We start from the raw sequence: 21,346 nt of genomic DNA on the forward strand, positions 1-21,346 counted from the left end.
GGAACTCAGCAGGCCAGGCAGCATCTATGGAAAAAAGTACAGTTGATGTTTCAGGCCTGGTGAAGGGTCTCAGCCCGAAAAGGCAACTGTACTCTTTTCCATATATGCTGTCGAGCCTGCTGAGTTCCTTCAGCATTTTGTGTTGGGATTGTAGATATACTTTTCACATGTTATGTTGAATGGTACAAAACCTTATAAAGTTTACCCGAATAAGCAGATAGGTATGTTAACTAACCCATCTATTTAACCCAATTAAAAAAACAGAAGCCAAGAATGAAGAATATTGAGCCTTAAATCTATTAATCACAAATTAATACCCTTTTCTGTAAGGTATAGTAAAGTTTTCGTAAAACACACAATAACCCGTACTTATTGCTTGCAATTGTAACCTCTTGAAAATACAATAATAAATTTTATACATTTAAAATTCAACCAGTCCATAGGTCCCAAACTGCTATTGACATGTTTTAAATTAAATGCCATTTATTTTTGAACCTTGAAATATTCTGTAACTTGCTCCCAATTGTTTTTTCCTGTTCATGTTGTGATGCAGTTTAGATCAGAAAATCCTGTCATTACATTCATAGATGAACTTTTTCTACAGAGACCCCTGAGTCTTTGTTGGTTTCTTTTAATAATCCCTCAGATAATAATGCCTCGTTTAGCAACTCTGATATATTTAGCTAATTCAGCCATCATACTTCCTATGTAATTTTTAAAAATGAGAACCAACGAACCTGACTTCAAAAGCCCCCAAAGTCTGCTATTCCAGCCAGTAACCAGATTATTATTTTCGTAATGAATTACTAAATTATTAAGGAAAAATATGTTACTGTTGTTTGAACATTATAGATTGGGTTTGTAAAGAGCCATCGGTACCTATTGGTTGATAAATCTTTAAATACAACATCAAAATTTGTCAGTCTTAGTAACCTGAGTCACCTTAATGTCAATGGAAATATGGACTTTAATCTGCATAAATAGTTTGGTGGCACGCATAAATAATGTAAGAATAACTTTAAAAAACTCTGCTCTCAAGATATGCTGATATTTTTCTATAGGTTGGAAAGATTTTGTATTTGAAAGTACCTTCCACGTTCCCAGGGTGACCATTGCATTATTTTCATAATCCAGCCAGTATTCATTCATAGGCAAATATATATGGCAGATCCCAGAAAGTGTAATGAGTATAATTCATTTTAGTAGCTTATTTGAGGGATAAATATTGCTTAAAAATTGTGAGAATTTGCTTTGAAACAGCACACAGCATTGTTTTGTGTTCATTCAGCTAGGCAAACAGACCTCAATTCACTAAATCTGTTCATAAAAAGATGGAACTTTCAGGAACGCAATGCTGTTTCACAGTGTTGAAACTATATGGTATGGAACCTAAAAACATAACCTTTGCAGAACCATATCACTGAGCCTAAATGACATATTCAGAGAGAAAAGTAAGTTTCCAGGAAGCCACTGCAATATGTACCCCAAAAATGAGAAGATTAGGCAAATAAATCTTTAAATTCAAGCTGACACACACACAAAGGCGATCTGGTCTTTTGAAGCTAACTATGGTTTATTGTAGAATCATGAAAAGTGCAGAGCTCAGAGAAAATAATGCAGCTCAATTGTGCTTGGGTATTTTTATTTAATGAATCCAACATTAATGCCATTATCTAGTTGTTTATGCGTCAATAGATCATACAGGTGTATACTGCAGAACAAAGCCACTTAGTCCATCATAGTTGCTGTTCAAAATCTTCAAAAGGCTACAACAGATTATATTATAAACATAGAACATATGAGCCTTTTGTGTATGATACACAATTCAACATGATCATCCAAATTCAGTGCCCTATTTCTGCTCTCACTCCACATGTTTTGGTGCCTGTAGCTCTAAGAACTATATCTAGTTCTTTGAATATATTTAATGATTTGGCCTCAGATTATGTTCTGTGCTAGAGAATTCCATGGGTTCACCACTCCTTAGGTAAACAAGTCCTTGCCTTAGTCTCAAATGGCCACAGATGGTGACCCCTAACTCTGTGTTCCCAAACTTTGGAAACAAGCTTCTTTCATGTAATCTGTCCTTCAGGATTTAATAAGTTTTAATACTGTCTGCACTCTCTCTTCTAAGCTTTCTCATAACTGACAGATCTCTGTGAGAATTGAGGCAGAACTAACCTTATCTTGTGGAGGAGATTGTTGTTTGATAAATTAAGGGATATTATGAAGAAGTTCAAGTTAATTATTTGCCAGTACAGTAACTGGTAGAATATAACACTGAAAGATGGTTTCACTGACTCTGAGATCGATGAAATCGATTAAATTCTTAATGCCACACCATCCAGGTCTTCCAGGATTGACTCCTGGCATTGACCCCTCTTGTTCCCTGCAGTTTGCAAAATTGTTACACTATTTGTATTACATTGACTGGTTGCAGATTATGCTATTCCTAAAAAATATTTTCAGGTGCTATTGAATTTACCTTAAAATAAATAAATAAATACATACATACATACATTCAAAACTAAATTACATCAATTAAAGTAACCACATTCCCATTAAGTATTTCACTGACGTTGATATTGTACTTGTAAATTTAATTTAAATAGGATCAAGAAAACTGTATTTGCAATTACATAAAGCTGAAATCAGTTGAAATCATAAATGATTGAGCAATTTTAGCTACTTTTTATGCTCTGTTGTATAGTTACAGTTTTGGAAAGTATTCAGTTGGCATTTACAAGCTAATTTCACTTTTTTATCACTGCTCATTTCAGATGTTAAAAAAATGTAGTAGAGATCTTTTATTTTTCTTGTTGCATTAAGCAGAATGGTTTGGCCAGCTGTCAGACTAGAATAATATGCAATCTATTAGTGTTCAGCTATTATCCCTCACCAGATGCTCTAGCTATGTATTAAAGTTTTTATCATATGAACATATTTATTATTTAAGAAACTTAATTGTAATAACATAAGAAATAGTAGCAGGAGTAGGCCATCCGGCCCATCGAGCCTGCCCCACCATTCAATAAGATCATGGCTGATCTGTCCGTAAACTCAGCTCCATCTACGTGCCTTTTCCCCATAACCCTTAATTCCCCTACTATGTAAAAATCTATCTAACTCTATCTTAAGTATATCTAGTGAAGAAGCCTCAACTGCAGAGAATTCCACAGATTCACCACTCTCTGGGAAAAACCAGTTTCTCCTCATCTCCGTCCTAAATCTTCTCCCCTGAATCTTGAGGCAATGTTCCCTAGTTCAGTCTCACCTACCAATGGAAACAACTTTCCTGCTTCTATCTTATCTATCCCTTTCAAAATTTCTATAAGATCACCTCTCATTCTTCTGAATTCCAGAGAGTATAGTCCCAGGCGACTCAATTCCTCCTCATAGGTTAATCCTTTCATCTCTGGAATCAACCTGGTGAACCTCCTCTGCACTGCCTCCAACGCCAGTATATCCTTCCTCAAGTTAAGGAGACCAAAACTGCACACTGCACTCCAGGTACGGCCTCACCAGTATCTGGTATAGTTGCAGCATGGCCTCCCTGCTCTTAAGCTCAATCCCTCTAGCAATAAAGGCCAACATTTTTAAAGACACGCAAATTGCTGAATAAACTCAGTGGGTTAGGCAGAATCTATGGAGGGAAATGTACAATCAGCATTTATCAACCCTTTATCAGAGCCGGAAAGAAAGAAAGAGGGATAGTGTAGAACAGTAGAGGTAGGGGGGTGCAGCAAGAACTACCGGGTGATAGGTGAGTAGGATATGAGGAGGCTACAAAGGTCTTAAGTGAGGGTGCAAAGACCTAACAAAAGGAGGAGCGTAATGTGAGAAGATGCAAAATTGATCATTTTCGTTGGAAAAATACAAATCATATCAGCCAAAATGTAAGGATTGCTGAGTTATGTAATTCAGTGAGATCAGGGTGCAGTAGTGTCTGATTTCTAGATGGCTTTAATACTGTTATAGCAAGTATTTTAGGGAAGCTACCTTTTGTGTGCAGAATTAAATAGAAAAACAGAGTTTATACTTCACTTATGTAGGGCATTGGAGAGAACACATCTGCGGCATAGGTGTACTTAGTTAAGGAAGCATTTAAATGCATTGGAAGCAGTTCAGAGGGAGGTTACTAGAGTAACATCTAGAAAAGAGAGTTGTGTATGAGTGAGACAAATGATGGAAACATACAAGATCCCAATAAGTTTTGACAGAATGGAAATGGAAAGGATGTTTCTGCTATGGACAAATAAAGAATTAATTGTCATTATTTAAAAATATAAGTTTGCCCATTTAAGACTTCTTTCTACTCACAGGAAGTCATAATACTTTTCAACTCACTTATAGGTTGTTGGAAGCATAATCTTTAAATATTTTGAAAGGAGAGGTAGATCGGTTCCCAGTGGGTGAAAGAGGCAGCAGGATAGACAATGGTATACAAAAGACTGGCACTAAAGGCATATTCAAGGATTCTAAATTTGTTCATATGATTTTCTTTGGATTTTATTTGGAATACTGATTTGCTTGGTCTTTATTTAGAATTTTAATTTAGAATTGATTTAAATCTTACATCCATCCCACAATGTGAGGCAGTAAAAATCTTTGCGTTATGACTCCTTTGCGATGTACAGACATCTGAATTTAAAAGTCTAATGGTTTGTAGAAAGAAGCTGTCCCATAGCCTATTGGTCCTGGCTTTAATGCTGTGGTAGTGTTTGCCAAACAGAAGCAGCTGAAACAGTCTCTGGTTGAGGTGACCAGTGTCCACAATAATCTTCCAGGCCTGCACCTGCTTCTATAAATGTCCTCAATGGAGGGAAGTTCACATCCACAGATGCGCTGGGCTGCCGGTCCCACTCCCTGCAGTGACCAGCGATCAAGATTGGTACAGTTCCCGTACCAGGCGGTGATATAGCCAGTCAGTATGCTATCACTGGTGACCCTGTAGAAGGTTTTGAGGATTTGGAGGCCCATGCTGAACTTCTTCAATCGCCTGAGGTGGAAGAGATGCTGTTGTGCTTTTTTTGGCCACAAAGCTGGTGTGTTCAGTCCAGGTGAGATAATCTGATGTGTATATCGAGGAACTTGAAACTACTCACCCTCTCAACTGCAGACCCACTGATGTTGCTCGGGCCAAGCCTATCTCCATTCCTCGTGTAATCTATGATCAGCTGTTTTGTTTTTTGGACATTGAGGGAGAGGTTGTTAGTCCTGGTGTCACTGTGTCAGGGTGTCAACCTCTCCTCTTTAGGCTGTCTCATCACTGCTAGAAATAAGGCCAATCAAGGTTGTGTCATCTGTGAATTTGATCAGCAGATTGGAGCTGTGCGTGGCAGTACAGTCATGGGTGTAAAGGGAGTAGAGAGGGGGACTCAGAACACAAACCTAGGGGGCACCTGTGTTGAGAGTCAGAGGGCAGAGGTGAGGGAGCCCATCCTTACCACCTGTTGGCAAACTGATATGAAGTCTAGGATCCAGCTGCATAAGGTGGAGTGCGGGCCGAGGTTTCTAAGCTTTCGGTCAAATCTGGAGGAAATTATGGTGTTGAATACTGAACTGTAGATCAGGAACAGCATTCTAATGTATGCATCCCTCTTCTCCAGGTGAGCAAGGACAGTGTGTAGTACTGTGGCTGTTGTGTCATCAGTAGACTGGCTTTGTCGGTAGGCAAATTGTACCAGTGATGGTGGTAGCATGCTGCAGATCTAGTCTTTAACCAGCCTCTCAAATCATTTGCTTACAATTGAGATGAGTGTGACTGGGTGCCAGTCATTCAGGCATGCTACCTTGGTTTACTTAGGTACAGGAACAATGATGGACAATTTGAGACAGGAGGACACTACACACCAGGAGAGGGAGAGATTAAAAATGTCAATAAACACACCAGCCAGCTGTTCGGCACACACTTTGAGTTTTAGTTGTGTAGATGCTGCGATGGTTAGCAAAGATGAAAATCAACATGGAAGAATGGCGCTTTACGTTTTTCACTATTATTCACTCTTGGAATGACAATGTTGTTCACAGTTCAGCATTTAATGATCATTCTTACATATACTTGAAGGTGGGGAGGAGTTGCTTTCTTGATCCACTGCAACGTTTGAGGCTAAAGCATTACCAAAAATGCTGGGTTTTGGCCAGTGATAGGAGATGCACATGGACATTCCCAGTGTATGCTTTGGAATAGGCGGTAGAAGTTATTGATCCTCCATATGCTTTCACAGAAGCTCTAGTAGATCACTGCAATGCATGGATATTCATGTAGCCAATATGCATTATTGTTAAATGGAGCTGTTATTCAATTTGGTGGATGGGTTATCAAACATGTAGCTGCTTCCATCCGTGTTGTTGTTGTAGTAAATGAAGTTATCCAGAGAAATATAGAGTATAGAAACATTAAAATTAGAATCAGTAGGTTATCTGGTTCTTTAAAACTGCTTTGCTGTTTAATTTGATCATAAGACATAGGAACGGAATTAGGCCATTTGGGATCATGGCTGATTTATTATCCCTCTCAACTCCATCCTGTTTGCCACTCTTTTAATCAAGAACTTATTGATCTCTGCTTTAAATATACTCGATGACTTTGCCTCCACAGCCATCTGTGGCAATGAATTCTATAGATTCACTACTCTTTGGCGAAAGAAATTCCTCCTCAACTCTGTTCTAAACGGACGTCCTTATATTCTAAGGTTGTGCCCTCTAGTCCTATACTCCCCCACTCTAGGAAACATCTTCAAACAAGAGAGAATCTGTAGATGCAGGCAATCCAAGCAACACACACAAAATGCTGGAGGAACTCAGCAGCCCAGGCAGCATCTATGGAAAATGTACAGTCGACATTTCAGGCCGAGACCATTTGGCAGGACTGGAGAAAACAAAGATGAGGAGTAGATTTAAAAGGTGGGGGAGGGGAGTGAGAACACAAAATAATAGGTGAAACTGGGAGGAGGAGGGATGAAGTAAAGAGCTGGGAAATTGATTGATGAAAGAGATACAGGGCTGAAGAAGGGGGGAGTCTGATAGGAGAGAAAAGAAGGCAATGGAAGAAAGAAAAGTGGGGAGGAGGAGAGGAGCACCAGAGGGAAGCAATGGGTAGGCAAGGAGATAAGGTGAAAGAAGGAAAGAGGATGGAGAATGGTGAAGGCATTACCACCCCCATTCACCATTCCCCATCCCCTTATTCCATAGATGCTGCCTGGGCTGCTGAGTTCCTCCAGCATTTTGTGTGTGTTGATAGGAAACATCCTCTCCACTCTATCTTGGCCTTTCAATATTTATAATTCAGCACTGCATGTCGATATCGTTCCTATGTGCCTTTTTTGGTTATCTTTCTGGATGAGAAAACTTGAAGGATGGGAGGCCTTGTCAAATAAGACTTCTTTTAAAGTTAACCTTCAGGGAATCCTGCACAAGGACTCCAAAGTCGCTTTGCACCTCTGAGTTTAGAATTTTCTCCCCATTTAGAAAATAGTTTGCGCCTTTATTCCTTCTACCAAAGTGCATGATCATACACATCCCTACACTACATTCTATCTGCCGTTTCTTTGCACATGCCCCCAATCTATCTAAGTCCTTCTGCAGACTCCCTGCTTTCTTAGCACTTCCCTGGCCCTCTACCTATCTTCATATCATCTGCAAACTTATCCACAAAGATCAATTCAGTCATCCAAATCATTGACATATAATATGAAAATAAGTGTTATCAACACCAACCCCTATGGCACACCACTAGTCACCAGCAGCCAACCACAAAAGGCCCCCTTTACTCCCATTCTTTGTTTCATACCAGTCAGCCAATCTTCAATCCATGCTAATAAGTTTCCTGTAATACTACGCAAAGACGAGGAAATCTGCAGATGCTGGAATTTCAAGCAACACACATAAAAGTTGCTGGTGAATGCAGCAGGCCAGGCAGCATCTCTAGTAAGAGGTATTCTCTTACTAGCTCTTCTTTCAGTTCGTCCTGACGAAGGGTCTCGGCCTGAAACGTCGACTGTACCTCTTCCTAGAGATGCTGCCTGGCCTGCTGCATTCACCAGCAACTCTTATGTGTGTTTCCTGTAATACTATGGGCTTTTATCTTGTTTAGCAGCCTCATTTGCAGCACCTTGTCAAAGACCTTCTGAAAATCTATGTAAACAACATCCACTGACTCTCCTTTGTCTATCCTGCCTGTTACTTCCACAAAGAATTCCAACAGATATGTCAGGCAGTATTGCCGCAAAACTCTACATTACCTAACTCAGGTTTGTCCTGTTCTCAAAAGAGGATAAATACATGGCAAATACGATCCCATCATGCTGATGTCAGTCATTAGGAAAGACACTGAAAGTGCTGTCAAGTGGTATTCACAAAGTAATAAATTACTCCCTTTGTGTTTTGTTAGGGTCACTAAATTCTAGTGTCATTATGTGTTTATATCCGATATTGTCTAAAAACCTGAATTCAATAGACACACCAACCTTTTCAACAGTGGAACATGTAACCAAGTGTGTGGAATTATTTAAAATTATTTGAGTTCATACAGGAGGATGAATTCCTAATGAGTACGAAGATACAGATGCAAACCTAAACAAAATGAAATGATCAGAAAATGCTCATGTTGAAGTGGGAAATTATAAACACAAGGTTTCAGTGGAGGATTAAGGAATATTGATACAGCAGCTTAGAGAGAGTTTCACTTGTGTCACAGACCGCAAGTTATTCTTAAATATTTTGTCAAATTTAAGTTAATCTTACAAACGTTATGCTGATAGTAACATTTCTAAGTGGACAGATATTTGCTGGTATTCTGATCAGGAACCCTAGGCCAGTTTTTTAAATTATTACTAAATATTAAGAATAGTTCTTTGTGTTTCCGTACAATAATATTATGGTCTTGGAAAAGATATGACCCACAGTTTATTCAGAAACAGATGTGGTGCTGTATAGCAGAGCAGATGCTTTTTATTATTAATCTGCAGTGCCTGTTTACTCCAAATAATGTATGTCTGGTGACCATCTTGTTTAACTCATGGCATTTTGATTGCATTACTGTCTAAACAGTGCCTTGTTGCTGTAAATTCCCTGTATCCTTGCTTTCTTTAACAACCAGGAAAACAAACTTTCCACAGACAATAGCACAGTGTCGTTAGATCTGGTGATCTTTAAAGACTCAAAGGTTTTCTTTACATTTTCAGACCAGCTCGTGGTCAGTAACAATACTTCATTTGAAATAGGGAAGGGCAAAGTTCTTCATCAGTTGAGAGGGATGAGGTCATGGTAAGGAAGTGAGGGGTACAGCAATCGATCAGTTAGCAAAGGATATGAAAGAAGCCTGTTGGTTGATACATGGCACAAGCAGTTATTCTTTCATTACTATAAAAGCTTTCAGTCTTCACAAAAGCTTACTCTCTACAGATTGCTTTCTCCACATTGTTCTGCAGTTTCTCCCTTGGATTTTTCTCTCTGTATTTAATATGTATCTGAATCATGCAAAACACCTCTATTTAATTATTAAATAATATTTTATTTCAATGTAATATCTCAATGGTTAGATTCATGGAATAACATACCGCATTGCATTTAGCAACTTTTTATAAAATGTATTTTATATGGATGTTTCACATGGCTTACACTGATGTTAACCCTAACTTTATTCCAGTTTAAGCTAGTGTAGTGCAATTACCACGGATTATATCAAACCTATTTACTACACTTACTAATTTTTGGGACTGGTGGAGATCAATTAAAGAACAGCATGCAGAAGTAAACCATCTTTTCTTTACCTTCAGGTGAACATTTCTGTCAATGATTTATGTCTTAAATTGACAGTGTTGTAACTCATGAAACTATGTAATTTGAAAGCGCTATCATTAATACTAACAGGTTAGATTGACTCTAAGTAACATAAGTCATCATCAAGAAGCATTATTTTTAACGATATGGTTGAGTGAACTAATAATTTCTATGAATCACAATTGTATATAGTAAAAACACTGTACTGTTGAAATGTACAAATGTGAAGTAATTTTATTTGTATTAAAATTGAGATGCACGCTGAAGTTTAAATTGTGGCGATCTAGGTGCCAACATTCTCTGTCACTCCTCTAAAGAATATTACACTGTACCTTTCAATGATAGAACTGGAATTTTCTTCAGGTATGATCTTGGCCTTCCCATTAGAACAATCAAAAATTGCTGGTGAGACAACATGCCTCTACTTTTGTTTAATTTTAAGCAGCTACTATTAAATTTGCTCAGGTTTGGCTGCTTAACATATTTAACATAAAGAAAGGATTTAAAATTCTTATCATTACCACACTCCATTCAGATATCATTCAGCGATGAGTGGCAAAAGACCAGAGATAATTTAAGAAATGGTTTACAACTCTTTGAAGCAAGTAAACCTTTGATCCTTTAAATTCCATCAAAACTAAAACCCTCTGGCCTATTGAATATTCACTAATTAGTTTCTTCAAACCTGCATTATACTACACTTCCTTCCAATTTTAGAGACCTATCTCAACCACATCTTCACTTGTCTGTCCATGTTGTCATAAGGAAAATTATAATGATATCTTGTCTTTGATCTGGTCAGAGATCAAGGCAATCTCTGGGGGCATTATAAACATAGAGTTCTACTAACCAAGTCTTGTGTTCTGCTAATGGCCAGGAAGACTCTGTACTTACAAGACAATCCAATCATGGACAGCTCAGCATGAAGGCCAGACAGCATTAATCCTGTTATCTGCAAACTTAATAGATGTTTTCTTTCAGATGTACATTAGAGGCAGCAAAAACTAGGCAGGCATGATCCTGGAAGCGTCAACAGTGAGGGGTGCCTTGGAGGCAGCAACAGGAGGTAAGGGATTCTGGCAACAACGACAGTGGGTGAGGCATGTCCTATCCTTGGCTAAAGCAGCAAATAAAAGGGACTTGGCATTAGCATGGTTGGGCCAGTGTAAGCATTGGAATCAAATCCTAGGCCACAGCAGTCATGATGGAGGAGTGGTTTGGAGGGGAGCAGGGTCCTAGAAGGGGTGTTAGGTTAAAATGATTACTTCCAAGTGTGTTTAAAGGGTTGAGAATGGTATTGGATTGGGTGGAATAATTAAGGCTCATGGCTAATCTTCTATCTCAACATGTTTTTCCCTACATCATCCTATATTCTTCAATTCATTTGATATCCAGGAATCCCTATCAATCCGTTCTGAATGTAATTAGTGACTGGGGCTCCATGGCCCCCCGGGAGTACCACCCTCTTGATGAATAAATTTATTTCAGCCCAAAAGGTACAGCCTTTTATTTTGAGACTGTGGCCCAAAGTTCTGGATTTCCTAGCCTGAGAAAAATCATCCTTCCCATTTTTACTTTGTTAAGCCTTCCAAGAAATCAGCAGAAAGTCTACTTGTTATTGTTTGACCTGATTCCATGCGACTTTAGGGTTTGGAGTCAATGTTGAGGATTTACAAGGCCACTCCTTCTCTGGTGCATTTGACTTCCTGTTGGGATAGAATACACTGCAGAATAGTCATTGAGAAGTCTGGGACATAAACAGGACTATACTACAAACGTAAGTTGAAATGTATGACGTTATCCAATCAGCTAGTAGGACAACTCTCTTACTATTCGTCAGATGTTACTAAGGAGAACTTTGCAGGGATATGCTGTTGTCCCACTCTGTGCCAGGATGAGCAAGAATGGTGTGATTCATTTTGTTCCTACAGTTTCTTGACAGCTTAATACACTCACTGGTAGACTATCTCAGGATGGAAATTTAAAGTCAGTCACATTGCTGTGGGTTCGGTGTAACACACAGGCCAGACCAGATGTAGTTATAAGCATTTTGCAATTATTCTCTTGGTATTTTTAACAGAGAAAAGCATAAAAAATGCTGAGAATCTGAAGAGGAAACAGAAAATCTTAGTATTCAGCTGGAATAGACAGGGTAAATGCAAGCACACTTTTTCTACTGTAGTTGAAGAGCTAGAGGCCTTGGGTTAAGGATGAAAGGTGAAAGGTTTAAGGAGATCATGAGGGGGAACTTCTTCACTCAGAGGGTGGTAAGAGTGTGGAACCAGCTGCCAGCAGAAGTAGCGGATGCGGTTTTGATTTCAATATTTGAGAGAAGTTTAGATAATTACATGGAAGGGAACAACAATTCCTTGGGCAACATATTCCAGATAGTCAATTATTTCATTTTTTTTCTACATCTTCTACTTATACTTTTTATCTTAACTGTGTTTCTGAAACTGTTGGAGCCTGAGCCGTACAGTTTGGAGTTTGATCGAGTGATCTAGTGCTCTGCTGTCCCCGAGAAAATTCAAGGAGAGGAGCGCGAGCACGAGCTGCCTTGAGGAGAAGCTCAAAGACAGGGCGTAAGGCCATAATCAACTCCATTTCTCGCGGATTAAAGCGTGGAAGAAGATTGAAACATTGAGGCGGATGCGGAGGAGAGTAAACGGTTGCTTTCTACGGGAGGTCTCACTGCTGTGTTCGGAGGTCACTCCCCATGGAAGGCCGTGCCGCTGTGTTTGGTGGTCGCTCTCTATGGCTGGCCAATGCGAATGGAGATTTTGTCCTTGTTGCTGTTTTCTGGGTGGGCGATGTTAGTTTTTTTGTGTGAGGGAGGGGTTGGGGATTTGGGATCTGGTGTTCTTGTTGGTGTTTTTCCATGTGGGCAATTTGTTATTTTTTTGTGTGTGAGAGAGGGGGTTGAAGGTTTGATGTTATTGTTGCTGTTTTTTTCTGTATGGGTGATAGGTTAGTTTTTTTGTGAGGGAGGGGGTTGGGGGTTTGGGGTTTGATGTTCCAGCTGCCATTTTCCGTGTGGGTGATCTGTTAGATTTTTGTGCGAGGGAGGGAGTTGGGGTTTGTGTGTTTCTGTTTTCTGTTTCTTTTTTGTGTGTGTGGGGTGGAGGGAGGTTGATGTCTTTTCTTTCAATGATTTCCATGGCTTTTCTTGTTATGTGGCTATCTGGAGAAGATGAGTCTCAGAGTTGCATTCTGCATACTTTGATAATAAAATGAACCTTTGAACCTTTATGGAGGGCCATGGTCCAGGTGCAGGGCAATGGGACTAGGGAGAATAACAATTTGGCATGGGCTAGATGGGCCAAAGGGCCTGTTTCTGTGCTGTAATGTCCTATGACTCTATGGTTAGGTCAGTGTCTGTGGAGGGAAAGGCAAGAGCTGACATTCCACGTGTTTGTTAATTTCATCAACCTAAAAAGTTAATTCTGCTTCTGTTTTTCTCTCCACAAATGCTACCTCATCTGCCGAACATTTTAAAACTGTTTTAGCTTAAGCAACTAATTGCATTGTCCAAATTGTCCAAATATTAGTCAGTTTTGTGAAACATCTTTTCATATGTATTTAATCATGAAGGTACAGCAGCCACTTTTAATTATGTTAGGCTAATTTTGTTTTTCTATTTTGATTGATATACATGAAAACTAATTGAGAATATGTTTGCCTTAATGTTATATTTATATCTAAATGTAGTTTTTTCGATTTAATTATTTGGCATCTTCGGGAAAATTTCTGTAGGAAAGCATAAATCACAGAGTAAACGAATGTCCAAACAATATCAAACATATTAACATTACCTCAGGAACTAGTAAAGTAACTAGGCCCATAAATTCCAATCATGAGTGTGGACAACATATTACAAAATTAAACAATATGCAAAAGGATTATGAAGGACTTCCTGGCAAGCAGGTATTATAACTGTTCTAATCCCATTATCTATATAGTACACGAAGAGCACACGTGTAAAAACTGCGGAAAACATTTCATTTTCTCCATCCCCAGTAGCCCTGATAATTCATAATGGCTTCTATGACCTACCGAATTGCATATAAAAATCATATCTGTCAAATTCAGTCACAATGAATGTACTAAGTTCACTGGAGTCTGTACCATCTGATATATATGATTAACTTTCCAAAGCTATTCTTGCTTCCCGCTATTCTTTTTTTCTCCAATTTTTCACTTCATTGTCTGCCTTTAATATATTTGGAAGAATGAATCTCATTATTAAAAGTATTTTAAAAAATAAGGGCATTTTGTTACTCCATGACTGGAAAACTAAAGTAATTCTCATATTTCATAATTAGCACCAACAATAATACTTGGCATTTTGAAGAATTGCCTTGGGTAGTCTGTTATAAATAACATCTAATATATAAATATTGAAACACACGTATTTTCCTCTCCTACGATTGTCTGCCAGTAATGAAAAGTTTAGGGTAAAGCTGCCTTAATTAATATATCTGGAGAGGCTTTCAGAAGTGCAGTCTCAAGCGTCAGAGTGCCTGCCTTTCGGAAATGGATAAGGATGTGTCACATAATTAATATTACAGTAATAATTGAGTAATATTGTAAATATACTGTTTGATTAATCATTCTTTGTTTAAATAATTCATTACGGCTTATATGTTAAAGTACATGAATGGCATATGTACTTCATGTCATCATGTCATTACGTGCACCCTTCACATAAAGTAAAAACGAAGTACACGAGATATTTCCGGCTCTTCCATGTTGTTGTTTTGATTAGTTTTATGTTTTAGAGTTACAAAACATAACAGTGATAATGAATAAGTTTTAAAATGAGCCTGAGATGATGACTTACCTGTTGAAGCAGAATGAGATGCTAGTGTTAAAAAAAAGTGCAGCATGCTTTCTTTGCAAGACAGAAATCATTGAGTTACAAAAAAGTCAGAAAATGGACAAACTCATGGGTTCATAAACAGTGAGTACCGGGTGATAATAATTATACATTAAAAAAAAACAGGAATATTTGGCTATTTACCAGGATGCTGCCTGGTTTAGAAAGTATGCATTATGATCAGAGATTAAGGAAGCTAGGACTTTACTCTTTGGAGAGGAGGAGGATGAGAGGAGACATGATAGAGGTGTACAAGGTAATAAGAGCAATAGATAGAGTGGATAGCCAGCGCCTCTTCCCCAGGGCACCACTGCTCAATACAAGAGGACATGGCTTTAAGGTAAGGGGTGGGAAGTTCAAGGGGGATATTAGAGGAAGGTTTTTTAACTCAGAGAGTGGTTGGTGCGTGGAATGCACTGCCTGAGTCAGTGGTGGAGGCAGATACACTAGTGAAGTTTAAGAGGAATCTAAGGTGGGGGCTTATATGGGAGGCAGGGTTTGAGGGTCGGCACAACATTGTGGGCCGAAGGGCCTGTACTGTGCTGTACTATTCTATGTTCTATATCAGAAAGATACACATTCAATTGCATAAGAAATAACAGGAATATGTATACTGAGCGAATTGAGTAGTATTTTAAAGCAAATGGAATAGTCAATGAGAAATGAGTGCCAGCTTTGCTGAGTCCTTTGGATTTAAAGGCATACAGTTTACTTAAAAGTTTGATTACTCCAACCAAACCAGCTAAAAGAGGAATTAAAAGGAAGGGAAGTCCATTTCAGCGTCTGTGACTGAATTGAAGAGGGAGAGCATTGTCAGTTTGGTTATGGGCTTACTGATGCACTGAGAGATTGTTTAGTTTGTGGAATCTTACAAGAAAGCATTCAAAAATGACTCCTAACTGAAGCACAAATTACTTTTAAGAGTAGTTAAAATTGTTGAATCAATGGAAACAGCAGAGACACAATTGAGTTGCAGTCAGGAATGAAAGTAAGCATGAAAAAAATTGCATTGTCTAAAACAGGGGTTCCCAAGCTGGGCTCTACAGATCCCTCAGTTAATGGTATTTGTTCATGGCGTAAAGAAGGTTGGGGATCCATGGTCTAAACAGAAACTGGCCTGGCTGAACAAATAGTGTTACCGTTGTGGCAGGAGCTCACAGACACCAGGCCAGTGTAGATTTAAAGGTGAAACTTGCAGAAGATGCAACAAAGTAGGACTCGTACTGTACAAAGAGCATGTCAGGCAGCTAAAAATAAATGGACTGCACAGGAAAGAGATAAAGACGAAAAAGTCAAGTTGCAGTTTCAGAGAGAACACTAGTCTGCATGTAGTTAATGAAAAATCTGATAATGATGAGAGTGACACAGGACTTGCAATGTGAAAACTATCAGAGAAGCATCTGAAGTGAATGGCAGATTAATTGAAATGGAATTGGACACTAGTTTGGCTGTTTCAGTCATTCCACAAAATGAGTTTGAGCAGCATTTCAAAGATACTGAACTGAAGCCTGCAAATATCCAAATAAGAACTTGTACTGGAGAAAAGATAACTCCTGTAGGAATGACATTTGTAGCATTGAAATACAACAATCAACAAGCCACATTGAGAGTCTAGCTTTGTGGGATCGATAGTGGCTGAGACAATTTCAACTTGAATGAAGATCCATCCACAATTTGTGTATCACATCCCCTGCAATAGTCAACTAAAAACAAATTATGAAAGGTACTGGATGTGGGTGGTGGGGTGGAGATACATCTCCACTAAAGGATGTGTAAGGCGCTTCTTTCTTTTACTAGCCTTCAGGTCACCGTTGGGCAAGGTGTAGCACCTGCTTAGTTCCCATTCAGGGTAATGTGAAGTCATGGGAGCTGGAGGGTGGATGGTCTTATATGCAGTGATGTGACCACTGACACCAGGCAGACAATCTCTGAAGAGTATTGATAATAGCTGGGGTCACCTGTCTAGTAAAGACACTGCCTACAAGAAGGCAATGGCAAACCACTTCTGTAGAAAAATTTGCCAAGAACAGTCACGGTCATGGAAAGATCATGATCACCAACGTCATAAAACATGGCACATAACAAATGAACAAACTGGATGATGTCACAGCAATATTCAAGGGTGGCATGGGAAAACTCAGACAAATCAAGGTTAAATAGTGTTAAATCAAAATGCCACACCTGAGTTTTGCAAAGTTCATCTGGTTCTTTATATCATCAGTGATAAAGTAGCCAGTGAGCAAGATCGCATGGAAGCAGAGGGAATTCTTTCCAAGGTTGAGTGGAGCCTATGGGCAACACAGTAGTCCCAGCAGCCAAGAAGAATGGGTCTGTCAAGCTCTGGAGATTTGAAGGTTACCATCAACTCAATATTGAAAGTAGATCAATACCCTCTGCCCAGGCTAGAGAATATTGCAAACCTTTCTGGAGAAAAACATTTAAGCAAAGTGGACTTAGCTGAGGCCTCCCTATAGATATAGAAGGAAGAAGAATCCAAAGTGTTTCTCACCATACTCACAAAGGGCTTTATCATTGTAATATTTTGGAGTAGTATCTGCACCTGCATTCTGGCAGAAAGCTACAGACCAGGTGCTGCAAGACTGTCCAGGCACTCAGTGTTACCTGGATGACACTATTGTTACCGGAAAGGATGACAAGGAATATCTCCAAAATCTCAAGGCAGTGTTGAAAAGAATAGAACATTATTGGCTCACAGCAGGATGCAACAAATTTTGACTCTTTAAACCAAACATCACTTACTGTGGTCACACTATTGAAGCAAAGAAGTACATGTGTTCGGAGAAAATTCAAGCAGAGGTGGATGTCCCAATGCCACAAGACATTTCACAGTTGAGGTCCTTTTAAGGATTTGTTCCTGTCTGACCTGGTTATTGTGCTCCATCCCTTAAACTCATTACTACAGATTGGGAAGAAATGGCAATGGACAAGGCAGTGTGAGTTGACTTTCAAGGAGGTAAAAGAAATGGTGACATTCCCATCATGTTCCCTTACTGCCACAGAGAAAAAATATGCACAGACCGACAGAGAGGTCTTGAATCTGGTTTGAGTGTAAAACATTTCAACCAGTACTTGAATGGGAGAGAATTTTATTACTGTTCATCAAACAGTAGTGTCATTTTCAATCCACAGAAGGGTGTTCCACTAACAGCAGCCACACAAACGCAGAGATGGGCTCTTTTTTTGAAGGACACAATTACAAGATTGAATTCAAGAGGACAAATAATCATGGAATTGCAGATGGATTGTCTCATTTTCCCTTGGAGAAAGAAATACCTGAAAAAATTACAAAAGTAGTACACACCTGTAGACATATTTTCCCTAATGCATATCGAAAGTCTCCCTTTATGGCAGAGATGATCCAAAGGGAAACCAGAAAAGACCCCACACTGTCTCATGGGTAGATTGCCACCCAGAATGGTTGGAATGTGCAGCAGAAATCCCAGATCCTCCATTTTTACCAGCACCAGGATGAATTTGCTCTTGATGGAGGTTGCCTTATGTGGAGATTGAGAATTGTTGTACCTTTAAAGCTGAGAGCTAAAGCGTTGGAAGAGCTACAGTACATGCCAGTCATCTAGGCATAGTCAAAATGAAAGAATTGGCTTGAAGCTTTGTCTGGTGGCCTGGGATAGATCAGCAGATCGAGTAGCTCACCATGCACTGTTCAGGATTCCAACATGTCCAGAAGATGCCAAGAGCAGCACTTCTCCATCCCTGGGAATGGCCTGCATTTCCCTGGCTGAGAATCTGTTGGCCCATTCATGGGCACAAATTTCTTGGTATTAGTGGATGCAACTATAAAGTGGCCAGAAGTGTTCCCAAAAGCCTCCACTATAGCCTGTTGATGTGTTGAGAAGCCCCTCCTCAAGGACTGGTTCTAGAACACTTAGTCAATGATAATGCAGAACAGTTACAGTCATTCCTGAAAATGAATGGAGTAAGACGTATTACATCTGCACTGCAAATAGCTTGGTGGAAAGGTTTGTCTAGGGTCTAAAGAACACACTGTGAGGATTGTCAGCAGAACATACTACATTGACTCTGAATCAGAAGCTTGCCAATTTTCTCCTTGCATATCACAATGCAGCACACTCCACAACCAACAACTCACCAGCTATGCTGTTCCTGGGTTGTCCCTTGCGTTCGCACTTGGATATCCTTAAACTCAGTCTCAATGGTTAAGACAAATTGAAGGCTCCTCAAACAAGGAGGTTCGATGTTTCACTCCTGGTCAAGCAGTCCTGTCGAGGGACTACAGAGGTGATCAAAAAGGGGTACGCTGAAAATTAAAGACAGAACAGGACTACTCTCCAACCCAGTGGAGATTGTGTGTGATATCATCTGGAGATGACACATTGGTCAGTAGAAGAGAACAGAGTCAATTGTTGGAGAAGAAATGTGCCAGAACTGTCCAAAACCACTTCTTACAGTCCCAGAGTCAACTCCTACAACCACTATGGAGGAGGCCCCAGAACCTGAGAGTGTTTCACAGCCTCAAATCTCCTGCCAGGCACCGTGACCCCATTTATCAGGAAAGACATTATCCAACAATAGAAAGATATTCTCCACAGCAATTAAATCTTTTGGACTAAATGAAACAATTTAAGATTTACTATGCTGTGGATGCCTATATAGTAGTTGTATTATATAGTCGACAAGTATCGTAAATTGAGTTGGAGTTTATAGCCAAGCAGGGAAGAGCGTAGTGTATGTAATATTTCAGTAATATTTGAGTAATATTTAAAACATATTGTTTGATTGAGCATACTTTGTTGTTTAAATAATTTATTACGGGTTATATGTCAAAGTATTTGAATGGCATACATACGTCATCCCACCACCACGTCATTATGTGCATGCCTCACTTTAAGTAAAAACAAAGTACATGAGGTATCCCCGCCTCTCCCATGTTTTTATTTCGATTACAGTAGTTTTATGTTTTTAGAGTTACAAAACATAACAGGATATCTGTAGTGAGCTATGAATTATTTAGACAATGTGGAACTTGATAATTGATGGACTATCTGGTGAAGAGCTATGTTTAAATCATAAGTAACAATGGTTAGTTTTGCTAGTTTACTGATTATTTGAGTTGGCACAATTGGTTAGCAGTTTGAATCACTGTTTAAAGATATTTTAGGTAAGAAAATCTGGCTACTGAATTGCTGGTTAAATCTTCAATAACAGCTGGTGGCAATTTAAAACAAGCCAAGGCATTGAAAATCAGCTTTTCAACAACAGTTTATATTCGAACTTCTGGCACAAAAAAGGTATCTTGTCCTTGCCGGAAAAATAAATTCACCCAGTTCAGAGATATTTAATAGCTACTATGATCTTGGAATATAGAACATTCACAAATTGGCATCCTCAGTTAGAAATCCAGTAGAAAAATGAACATGTGTCTGCATTGGAGGACATGTCTTGGGGTTACATAACATAATAAGACAATGGATTCAGATCTACCTTACATAGTGCTGAGGGGTAATTGCTATACAAATGCTTTACAATGACACTCAGAGCCAAAAGTAGTAGAAATTTACATTAACCTGCTTCATCCCAGCCAGCAAAAGAAATGATCACAAACTACTGGTGTTCCCTCATGCAAGCACAAAAGATCCACAGTACTGATCCAATAAATCCAGTGAACACTTTCAGAAACCTGACCAGTATTTACTCGAATATTTACATATGCTGTAAATATCATATCATCATTCGATTAAATGTTGATTACAATGGGGCCAAATTAGCAATTATGCTTTCCTTGATTACAAAGAAGGAACACTTATATAATCCTCTTCATATTTCAAATCTACATTTCTGAATTGTAGACTTTGTAATGTGAGACATATGACAGCTGATATGCACACAGCAAACTCTCATAGAGGGCAATATTAATAAAGTCCATATAACTTGCTTTTTTCACAGAAGAGCCCAAAAAAAAGGGGAAATTGTAAAGCATGAAAAGCTAAAACTTCAAAAACTAAAATGAAATGGCAGTTCAAAAATGGCTTCAAATGAAGAAAATTCATGTCCTTGAGTGGCCCAGTCAGAGTCCTGACCTTAATCCAATCGAACATCTCTGGCAAAACTTTAGGATTGTTGTCCGCCACTGCTCCCCAACCAGTCTGGCACAGCTTGAGCAATTCTGCAAGGAACAATGGGCAAACCTTGCTCCATCATGTTGTGCAAAGCTAATAGAGATTTATCTGAAAAACACTACTGGCTGTGATAGTTGCGGGAGGTGGTTTAACTAAGTACTGAGCAAAGGGAGATGAATATTCCTGAAATGCTAACATTTCTGTTTTTGTATTTTTAATTTTTCATGCTTTACAGTTTTCCTTGTTTTTTTTTGGGTTCTACTGTCAAAAAAAGAGCATGTTATTCACGCATAAAAAATCTCAATTGAATTGATCAAAATCCCTGGTTGTAATAATTATTTATGTGAAGAAAGGGTTTGGGGCCGAATACTTTTTCAAGGCACTGTATTTGTAAATAAAATTTAGAATAAGGATTATTTCTTACAAGCCTGAAAGTGTTACACAGAAACAGAAATCTACAGCACATTACAGGCCATTTGGCCCACAAGGTTGTGCCGACCATGTAATCTACTCTAGAAACTGCTTAGAATTTTTCTACTGTATACCTCTCTTTTTTTTACAAAGCTCC

The 21,346-nt window shown here is 38.9% G+C and overlaps 1 protein-coding gene and 1 long non-coding RNA gene across 7 annotated transcripts in view; one reads left to right on the forward strand and one right to left on the reverse strand.

The window, feature by feature from the left end:
- Window positions 1–21,346, forward strand: part of LOC140212061 (paladin-like) — a 288,234-nt gene that overhangs the window by 246,090 nt on the left and 20,798 nt on the right. The window contains exon 21 of one of the 4 annotated variants that reach the window (XM_072282529.1): window positions 10,765–10,851. The exons of the other annotated variants lie outside the window; for them this stretch is intronic. Within the exon in view, the coding sequence (XP_072138630.1) occupies window positions 10,765–10,791 (27 nt within the window). The 3' untranslated portion in view covers window positions 10,792–10,851. Of the gene's footprint in view, window positions 1–10,764; window positions 10,852–21,346 lie in introns of those variants that run through there. 4 annotated transcript variants of the gene reach the window in all.
- Window positions 1–21,346, reverse strand: part of LOC140212062 (uncharacterized) — a 112,950-nt gene that overhangs the window by 32,015 nt on the left and 59,589 nt on the right. The gene's annotated exons all lie outside the window — the stretch shown is intronic.

Source organism: Mobula birostris, chromosome 18, assembly GCF_030028105.1.
Source record: "Mobula birostris isolate sMobBir1 chromosome 18, sMobBir1.hap1, whole genome shotgun sequence".
Taxonomy (NCBI): domain Eukaryota; kingdom Metazoa; phylum Chordata; class Chondrichthyes; order Myliobatiformes; family Myliobatidae; genus Mobula; species Mobula birostris.